The sequence below is a fragment of the Acipenser ruthenus genome, chromosome 7 (genome assembly GCF_902713425.1).
Source record: "Acipenser ruthenus chromosome 7, fAciRut3.2 maternal haplotype, whole genome shotgun sequence".
In the NCBI taxonomy this organism is placed as follows: domain Eukaryota; kingdom Metazoa; phylum Chordata; class Actinopteri; order Acipenseriformes; family Acipenseridae; genus Acipenser; species Acipenser ruthenus.
In genome coordinates this window covers 37,792,836-37,803,274 of record NC_081195.1, presented here as the reverse complement: position 1 = coordinate 37,803,274, position 10,439 = coordinate 37,792,836, and the positions used below count along the sequence as shown (strand labels likewise).

Genomic DNA, 10,439 nt, shown 5'->3' with positions numbered 1-10,439 from the left:
ATGACGGTCTGTAAAAAGAGCAGAGAATACTATTTCACCTTGTGGAGCTGTTGCGGGAGAGATCTTGTTAAACTGTCTAACATTCTTTGCCTTCTGTAATGCACCCTTGGGGCCTTGGTGGAGCTCTGAAACAGGTGGCATTGGTCAGTATAACAGGAAACCTGTCTAGTCTGCAACACTGCCTCTAGTGGATGGAATGAGTAGCTGTAGCTGTGGTATTATTTTTATACAATGCCCTTGTTAGACCCCGCCTAGAATACTGTGAGCATGTTTGGTCACCTCACTACACTGCATTGCACTGGAGAAGGTACAGAGAAGGGCAGCTAGGCTGATCCCAGGACTCAATGAGCTACGAGGTCAGGTTAAAATAATTCCCTTCAGCCGAGAAAAAAGAAAGAAGGGACTTGATTAAAGTCTTTAAAATCATAAATGATCTAGATAGTCAACCCAAGACATGACTTCAAACTTAGCACAGAGAGAACAAGAAGAGGGCATGAATGGAAGCTGAGTAGAGTTTGGAAACGCATGGAATAGCCGACCATGTGAAGTAGTTAGATCTAAAACGCTGGGAACGTTTAAAATCAGATTAGATTCTGTGATTTTAAATTAGTCCCCCTCCCACCCCAATAGGGGAGAATGGTGTGCTAACAAGGAACAAGTCTTGATGGGCCAAATGGCCTTTTCTCATTCCCAAACTTGTCTTATGTTCTTATGTTATTTACTTCATGCTAATACTGGATGTGGATTTCCTGTTGGCCACTGTTGATGGCTGAAGTGAAATGCTGGCTCCAGGGATCAGCCTATTTGCAGCATCCCTGGCACCTCGGCATGGCTGCGCTGGGCTGGGCTGGGCTGGAATGGGCTGGGCTGGGCTGGCCTGGAATGGGATGGGCTGGGATGGGCTGGGCTGGAATGCACTGGCCTGGGCTGGAATGAGATGGGCTGGGCTGGAATGGGATGGGCTGGGCTGGAATGGGATGGGCTGGGCTGGGCTGGGCTGGAATGGGCTGGGCTGGGCTGGGCTGGGCTGGAATGGGCCGGGGGCAGAGTGTTGCAGGGGGGCAGGTTAACATTTACACTCTGGTGTGTCAGATGTACTTAGAAATTAGAAATGTTTCTGAAGGGCTCTGGCCACATTGGAGCTTTAAACTTGTAAATGTAAAACGACGGAAACTGAAACTGTGACTCTAAACAACAAAAATAATGCGTTAGTTTAATAACTGTGTCATTTTCAATACCTGCACCAATAAAGAGCCACGCTGTCTGAGCGGGCAGAGTGCTGGTTTGATAGAGGGGGGCGGAATGGGGAGCAGTTTAGACTGCAGTGATCAGATGGTTCTGTTTTTCTCCTTTTCTCCACTGCAGATTGAGGAAACTGAAGAGACAGTGCAAGAGGAGACGGAGGCTGAGCCCGAACCCCCCAAACCATCCCCCCCCAAGCAGGCAGACCCCGTCCCCAAGGCTCAGCCTCCTGCTAAGGTACAGCAGGAACTACAGGACTCTGCAGTGTCACTTACTGAGCACACAGACACAGAGCTGTACTTTATCAAATAGCAAAACCGGGATAATTTAACAAGCTGAAAACTGGGCCAGTTGTTGATTTTACTTAATTTTTTGCTTTTATGAGAAAAGTTGTAAATTACATAGAGAATAAAGGCTGGGGGTAGTGTGTGATACGAGGTGGTTATTTTTTATTATTATTATTATTATTATTATTATTATTATTATTATTATTTATTTCTTAGCAGACGCCCTTATCCAGGGCGACTTACAGTCGTAAACAAAAATACATTTGTACATGTGTGTGTTGTACTCTATCACATGAAACTATATTACCTGTCTCTTGCTTGTGATGTGGAATCTCTTAGAAGGGTTTCCCATAGTAAAAGCACAGCAAAGTGTAATAAAGCACAGTGACAGCATGGTAAAGCATAAATACGCATTGTAAAGCCCAGAGAGGTATGGTATTATTAAACATGGCGAAACTTGTTAAGCTATGGTAAATGCAGAGTATAAACTTGGGGAGGAAATGCGGTCAATAAAATTGTGCAAAAATACCATGGTTAATTTTTCTAAGGGGTATTTCATTCCCAGGTCCTTCCTGCAGTAATTGTGTTCTCTTTCTCTGCAGCCGAAGTCAAAGATTTCAGCATCCCGCAAGCTTTCTCTTAAGGTAGAGTACCATGTTTCATTCCGCTAGACAACTAGGCTGATGAGTTTACATTAGAACCACAAGCATGTACACTTGCTCTACTGCAGATCAGCAAGACCCACACAATCTTTGCTGAGAAGTTTGTTTCTTTTTTTGTGAAAGTAAAATGGATTATAAAACAAAGGCATGCACGCAAAGGTGTGCTCACATGGTCTGTTAGTTATGCAGCATTAGCTGTTTCATTTTTCTATCAAAAAAAATTGGGCAAATTCTACTGTGGTGTAAAAACTAGGGCTGTGCTTGTATCTTCAGATTAATTGCGGCTGATATTAAATAAATCAAAACACACCTATTTATTAATGTGGTGATTTCAAAACAAGAAAGTATGTCCTTCCCTCACCTTTACAATACCAATCAATGGCAATTAGCTTCCACACTGAGTTTTTTTAAAAGCCGTTCAGAAGCAATTTTCCTCTCATCCAAAATGTCAGGGGCGCTGACATTTTGACTGCCATATTGAGGCCGTAATCAGACAATGAAAATATGTTGCAAAAGTAACAAATGTAACTGATTCGTCCTGTAAACCTGACCTTTACTTAAACTTAACTCGAGCTACCGCTATGGATGGGAACTGGGATATGTAGTTCTTTGTGGAGTTTGCCCAGGACTACAATCCCACAATGCAATGCAGGGATGAATCAATTCTAAGGACACTAAGGAAAGTGAAAAAAAAGGATTTTATATCAAAAGGACAAACAAATGCTAAATATAAAGGAGTTTTAGTTGGTTTGATCACAACAGGTTCTATATTAAACAACACAGCCAGATTGTTATAGATTGAAACCAAGGCATTGTTTTGTGTTGAGTGTTGAGAACATGGTTTATTCCATTAAATTCATATCTAACATTGTTCAAGTACTCTGAAAGTACAAGCAGCGGCACAGCCCTAGTAAAGAGCTTGATGAATCTAGAGCAGTGTAGACGGAGAGGGGACAGTATCTAGTGTTTCCAGTCCAGAGACACTGCCCCTCAGCCTGGGTGCTGACCCTGCCCTCTGCCCTTAGATCCTGCTGCTGACCCGAGCGAAGGAGGCTCTGGACAAAGAGAAGCAGGAGAGGGACGAGGAGAAGGTCCGGTACCTGGTGGAGCGAGTTCCACCCCTGCAGCTCGCAGGACTCACTCTGGAGCAGCTTCAGGTGAGCGCCCCCTGCAGGAATCCCTCAAGCATTACACCCGACAGTCACCGTAGCTAACAACTCGTACAACAGTAACAGCAAAGTGTAAAAAAGCACCATGACAGCATGGTGAAGCAAAGGGAAGCATTGCAAATCAGAGAGGCATGGTGAAGCAAAGGGAAGCATTGCAAATCAGAGAGGCATGGTGAAGCAAAGGGAAACATTGTAAATCAGAAAGGCATGGTGAAGCAAAGGGAAGCATTGCAAATCAGAGAGGCATGGTGAAGCAAAGGGAAACATTGTAAATCAGAAAGGCATGGTGAAGCAAAGGGAAGCATTGCAAATCAGAGAGGCATGGTGAAGCATAGGGAAGCATTGTAAATCAGAGAGGCATGGTGAAGCAAAGGGAAGCATTGTAAATCAGAGAGGCATGGTGAAGCAAAGGGAAGCATTGTAAATCAGAGAGGCATGGTGAAGCAAAGGGAAGCATGGCAAATCAGAGAGGCATGGTGAAGCATTGTAAATCAGAGAGGTATGGTAAAGCATAGAGAAGCATTGTAAAGCACAGAGAGGTATGGTAAAGCATAGGGAACCATTGTAAAGCACAGTGAAAAGTTTCCCATAAACAGGGGTTAATTTGTAAAGTAACAGGTAATGGATGTTATAATTAAGGAAGAGGGACAGCATTTCTGTTTCTACACCTAATGTTCTGACCTTGGTTTTCTTGTTAGGATGGCTGTAGTACCCTTTTCATGCACAAAATATTGAAAATAGACACACAATAAATATATTTTTAATTGAACATTTTATCAATTATTTTCCATTGCTTTATATGGGGAACAAATGGCTTCCTCACCAGTGGTGTAGTCCTAAATCCGAAGGGACCGGAACGCCATTAAAACAGTCTCTCTTAAATAAGAATTATTATACAAATTCCCATTTTATTTATGTACTGAACTTCTCGTAACACAGATAATAGGTAATGCATTTATCCAAGTTGTTCAAGTATTTCCACAAAGTGTCTTTTTCCGTCTTGTCAGAATGCTTTACTTTACTTGGCTGTGTGTCAGTGGCTTCGTTTGTGTTTGTGTCCACAGTCGATGCACTGTGGCTGTCGTCTTCGTCAGCATGTTTAGCCTTCTTAAAGAAATAGTTTGTAATAGAAGAAGTTCCTAATGCTCTTTCCATTGCATCAGGAAGACTGACTGACTGACTGAATCAGACAGGTGTGTGGGAGATGTGAGTCATGTGACTTAGCTTGCCTATTATGTGAGTTCTGCACCACTGCTGCCAACAGAAAATAGTCCCAGAAAGCTGTTCCGGTTCCACTACACCACTGATCCTCATATGAGGCTGTCGTGCATTTGAGTCTTGCATATGACCCCATATAAAAACTAGAAGGGAGTTTTGAGGATATGAGGTGACCCATGTTAACAATTGTTTTTTCTCAATGGGAAAAACTAAAACAATTCAACAACTAAAATGAATAAGAAGCAACTTTAATACTTAATTCACTGAATTCAAAGTCCTAGTTTATTTCTAGTTTGGTAACCCTACTGGGTGAGTTTCTAATATATAAAAAAGAAATTGTGCTAATGTTGAATTGGAATAAATAGCTTTGAGAATTCAGCCCAGTGTTATGATCTTTCAATTGTGCTGGCCCATCCTGTTACTACTATAGACCAGCTGGTCACAAGAATAATTGCCATGGCTTTGGAAGCTGCCTCTCCTTTAACGCTGCTGGCCTGTCGTGAACTTGCTGTGCTCTGATTACAGAACCTGTGCACCGAGCTGCACGCGAAGATTGAAGTTGTGGACGAGGAGCGCTACGACATTGAGTTTAAAGTCAGCAAGAACGCTCGCGAGGTACTGTCATAGAGCTGGGTGCGATTGACCTTCTCAGTGCCCCGGCACTGCTGAGGAAACTCAATACCTCACACACTGCCTTAGCACTGCCGAGGAAACTCAATACCTCACACACTGCCTTAGCACTGCTGAGGAAACTCAATACCTCACACACTGCCTTAGCACTGCCGAGGAAACTCAATACCTCACACACTGCCTTAGCACTGCTGAGGAAACTCAATACCTCACACACTGCCTTAGCACTGCTGAGGAAACTCAGTACCTCACACACTGCCAGCATGACTCAAACCGTCAGGCCTGTCATACAAATAGGGCAAGATAAAGTACACTCTCAACTTGATCAGAGGGAGCCACCGAACATTTAAACATATTATAAATCATTAAATCTAAATACAAATTACAAAACAGATGGAAAGTTAATGCTAAAGTATTTAATCTATTATATACAGCTCTGGCAAAAAGCTTTGCATCACCTACAATTTTAGAATTCAGACATAATTATTTAAATCTTTTATTTAACATCATGTAATCAAAGAAACTACAAAATGATATCGCAAAAGTCTACCGGAAGCCATAATAGTAGTACAGTATTTCATGTCAGATTTATGAAAAACTACAAATATGTTAACGTAACATTACTCAGCAGGTTTAATTTGACTGTATGAAGCAAAATTTCTACAGGGTCATGCAAAACTTTTGGCCACAGCTGTAGAACCTGTTGTGGTTTAAACATTGAGAATTTGACATTCTGAGTGTGAGATCTACACTCTCAGTGAAATTACTCTATGACTGTTAATGCTGCAGATAGGTTCAAAATGGTGACATTACTTCGAATATCATTTATTTCCTTAGATCCATGATCTGAATCTGAAGATCCTGGACATCCGAGGCAAGTTCAAGAGGCCCAACCTGCGACGAGTGCGCGTCTCGGCTGACGCCATCCTGCGCTCGCTGCTGGGCTCCAAGCACAAGGGGTCTATGGACCTGAGAGCCAACCTCAAGTCAGTGAAGAAGGAGGACACAGAGAAGGTGAGGAGCTCTCTGTATCCAGGATGCTACCAGTCTACTGCTACTGGAGGAGCTGGCAAAGTTAATAAGGAGCTGGCAAAGTTAATAAGGAGCTGACAAAGTTTATAAGGAGCTGACAAAGTTTATAAGGAGTTGACCCTAACAAATACTTTTAAGTGCAGCACAGAAACCAGGACTTAGACTTAGGACAAGAGGGTAGGAGAAATTTCTTTACACAAAGCACGGTGAGGGGATGGACTGGGTTACACAGGGTTACCAAGGTTTACCAAACCCCATTTAAGCTTTAGGAATGTCTTTCTGCAAGTGGCACCACATTCACGATGACAGGATACCACTGCACTTGTGAAAGGGCTTGCGCATGAACCCTTTGTGTGTATTCGAAAGGATGCTGTTTTGTATGGATTGGATGTGCAAGCTTATTGGCCTCTACCTGAGAGCTAACCTCAAGTCTGTTAGAAAGAAGACACAGGGGAGGTGAGGCATGCTCTGCAATTAGTATAGGAGCTGAACCTTAACCAGCACTTCAGTGCAGCACAGAAACCGAGAACAAATGTTATCCATGTATTACCAATGGAATGCCACTGGTGCCAATGTAACAGGGCGGAGGCTGGGTATGAACCAGCGACCCCGTGCACCACAAGCGGGTGTCTTAACCACAATGCAAAAGAGTCAGGCTCGTCTGCATTCGTGGTGTTAGAGCTTTTAACCTCATCTCATCTCACGAGAGGGGACAGAGTCTGTATCGGTGGTGTATCACGCAGCACGGCCTGTTACACCAAGACGGATAGCACATTCCCTGTGACAGGCTACCAATGCACTTGTGAGAGGGCTTTTTTTGTTTTGGGTGTGTTGGAAGTACAAGCTCTGTGACCTCTGCAGGTTTCTCAAGCCCTGTCCCTCTGCTCTGCTCCCAGGTGCTCACCACAGAGGTGCAGGACTGGCGTAAGAACGTGGAGGCCATGTCTGGCATGGAGGGCAGGAAGAAGATGTTCGACGCTGCGGGCGCTGGCCAGTATGTATTGTAGCAGAACTGATACAACCAGCCTTGAGAGAGATCAACACCAAGCACTGTCTGAATGATTCATGAGAGAGGTCTAGCACCAAGCACTGTCTGAGTGATTCATGAGAGGGGTCTAGCACCAAGCACTGTCTGAGTGATTCATGAGAGAGGTCTAGCACCAAGCACTGTCTGAGTGATTCATGAGAGAGGTCTAGCACCAAGCACTGTCTGAGTGATTCATGAGAGAGGTCTAGCACCAAGCACTGTCTGAGTGATTCATGAGAGAGGTCTAGCACCAAGCACTGTCTGAGTGATTCATGAGAGGTCTAGCACCGAGCACTGTCTGAGTGATTCATGAGAGATCTAGCACCAGGCACTGTCTGAGTGATTCATTAGAGGGGTCTAGCACCAAGCACTGTCTGAGTGATTCATGAGAGAGGTCTAGCACCAAGCACTGTCTGAGTGATTCATGAGAGAGATCTAGCACCAGGCACTGTCTGAGTGATTCATTAGAGGGGTCTAGCACCAAGCACTGTCTGAGTGATTCATGAGAGAGGTCTAGCACCAAGCACTGTCTGAGTGATTCATGAGAGAGGTCTAGCACCAAGCACTGTCTGAGTGATTCATGAGAGAGGTCTAGCACCAAGCACTGTCTGAGTGATTCATGAGAGAGATCTACCAGGCACTGTCTGAGTGATTCATGAGAGAGGTCTAGCACCAAGCACTGTCTGAGTGATTCATGAGAGAGATCTAGCACCAGGCACTGTCTGAGTGATTCATTAGAGGGGTCTAGCACCAAGCACTGTCTGAGTGATTCATGAGAGAGGTCTAGCACCAAGCACTGTCTGAGTGATTCATGAGAGGGGTCTAGCACCGAGCACTGTCTGAGTGATTCATGAGAGATCTAGCACCAGGCACTGTCTGAGTGATTCATTAGAGGGGTCTAGCACCAAGCACTGTCTGAGTGATTCATGAGAGATCTAGCACCAGGCACTGTCTGAGTGATTCATTAGAGGGGTCTAGCACCAAGCACTGTCTGAGTGATTCATGAGAGAGGTCTAGCACCAAGCACTGTCTGAGTGATTCATGAGAGATCTAGCACCAGGCACTGTCTGAGTGATTCATTAGAGGGGTCTAGCACCAAGCACTGTCTGAGTGATTCATGAGAGGGGTCTAGCACCAAGCACTGTCTGAGTGATCAGATTCTGCAAACCTTGAATTCATTCAAATCCAACCACAGAATGACACCCATATGCTAAGCCAGGGGCGTAGCCAGCCACGAAAAATCACAGAGGCACTTGGCCATGCCCTCCCCCACCCCATGGTGTCGCTGTAGTCTGCAATGACAGTAAAATATTTTGAAGAGCACAGAGGCTATAGATATCAGCGAGGCTTTTAATGCATGCATATAACGAGGGATGAAATGCATTTTATTCTGCAGCAAAGCAGCGTGTAAAAGAGCCTAAGTTAAAATGATTAGTATGATTTTAATCAAGGCCCGTGCCTCGGGTGCCTCATAGCTGGCTACGGCCTTGTAAGCAGATACGGATATTGGTCTTGGTGTGTTCCTTGCCCATCATTGCTGTGTGTGTGTGTATAAGCTGGCCGGTGAGGCTCTAACAGGAAACTCTTCCTCTTGTTTTCAGGTAATCTGTGTGAGATAGTTGAACTGCTCAGGCTGCATCTCCACGCCTCCGTTTGCCTCCTTCTGTGAAACTAGATTCCCCCCTCCCACCCCGTGCTTGAACTGTGCAGACCGCAGACTGACAGACGAAGCACATTTCTTCTGTTGAAAATGATGATATATGTTATATGATAAATGATATATGTTGATAATGATGTATACATGAGCAGTGCTTTGGAGGGTTATCCAGGAACTGCAGTACAGCGTCTCAAGTGCAAGCTTGTGTGTGTGTGTCAGCGCCACCTTGTGGACTTGCAGACATCACACGCTCAGCCGGTAAAGCAATGCTTTCAAATCTATTTTTTTTTTTACCAGCATCAGGAACACTATCGTTGCTCACCTCCTCTTTACGGTGTGCTTGGCAAGGTTCTAAAATCAATGTTTTCTAATTAAAATCTGATACATTGACATAATATAACTTTGAAATAATACAGCTACATTTTACTAATAATTTGTTCTGGTTTCCATTTATCAAAACTACAGGATTTCCTCATGTGTTTCTGCACAATGCAAGCACCGAGTTTAATAAAGCATGCTTCGTGTGAAACAAAAACACCAATTATTTAACTTCAGTGTTACCCATAGCGCTTAACCTTATATATATATTAGGGCTGTCAATCGATACATTTTGATCGGTTAATTTATGGGCATTAGTTGATTAATCCGGCCACATTTTTGATAAAAGGTAATGATATTATAGCGGTGGTTATTTACATAGCTACCTGGCTTCCTTGTACTTCTGTATTTAGCAGAACCTGAGGCACCCAAGGGATGACGCCGTTCTGAACCTTGTGACAGGTACCCGAGAACACGGTGGCTCTTGACACGTGATTGCTTAACATGCGGTCGTAGTCAGAAATCAGAGAAAGTAATTCAGCATAATTACCTCTATCTGAGGAATTGGTGCTTCGTTAGTTCAGGTATTGTTGGTGTATACCTCATTTTTTTCAGAGAAAGTTCTTGAAAATTGATTCGTAACCAAGTCGACTACGATGTCTCCATTGTATTATGACTTTTTTTTTAATTTGTAAAAAGCAATTCGAAATATTACCTAGAAGTTCTCAATATAATTCTCAATAACTATCTATAATAAGCAATATCACGCGAAATTCAGCTATGCTTACACACCCGGCAGATCTTGGACTCTCCCATTGGTTAAACCTACTAAATACCTTCACTGTTTGTCCCGCCTCTGCTCACTTATGATTGGACTGAGAAAATGCAGATCTTCTATTGGTTGATTTTATATACAAAAGTAAAATTGCACGATTAAATTAAAAAAAATAATAATCTGCGATAAACTTTTTAGTTGATTAATCGCTCCGATGAATCTATTGATCGGAGCAGCCCTAATATATATATATATATATATATATATATATATATATATATATATATATATATATATATATATATATATATATATATATATATATATAAAACTGTAAGTCATTTATGTGCAATTTAAATGTTTCATTTGTTCTTCTGTCCAGTGGTGGCAAATATGTGGATCTCAGAGATTTTTGGTGAATC

At 43.1% G+C, this 10,439-nt stretch overlaps 1 protein-coding gene across 1 annotated transcript; it reads left to right on the top strand.

Moving 5' to 3' along the window:
* On the top strand, positions 1-9,357 carry LOC117415333 (troponin I, slow skeletal muscle-like). Its single transcript, XM_059027860.1, has 8 exons — positions 1-6; positions 1,366-1,479; positions 2,132-2,173; positions 3,217-3,348; positions 5,104-5,193; positions 6,046-6,222; positions 7,137-7,234; positions 8,869-9,357. The coding sequence occupies exons 1-8, from the start codon at positions 1-3 to the stop codon at positions 8,870-8,872; spliced, it is 663 nt and encodes a 220-aa protein (XP_058883843.1). The 3' UTR covers positions 8,873-9,357.
* The last annotated feature ends 1,082 nt before the right edge of the window (positions 9,358-10,439 follow it).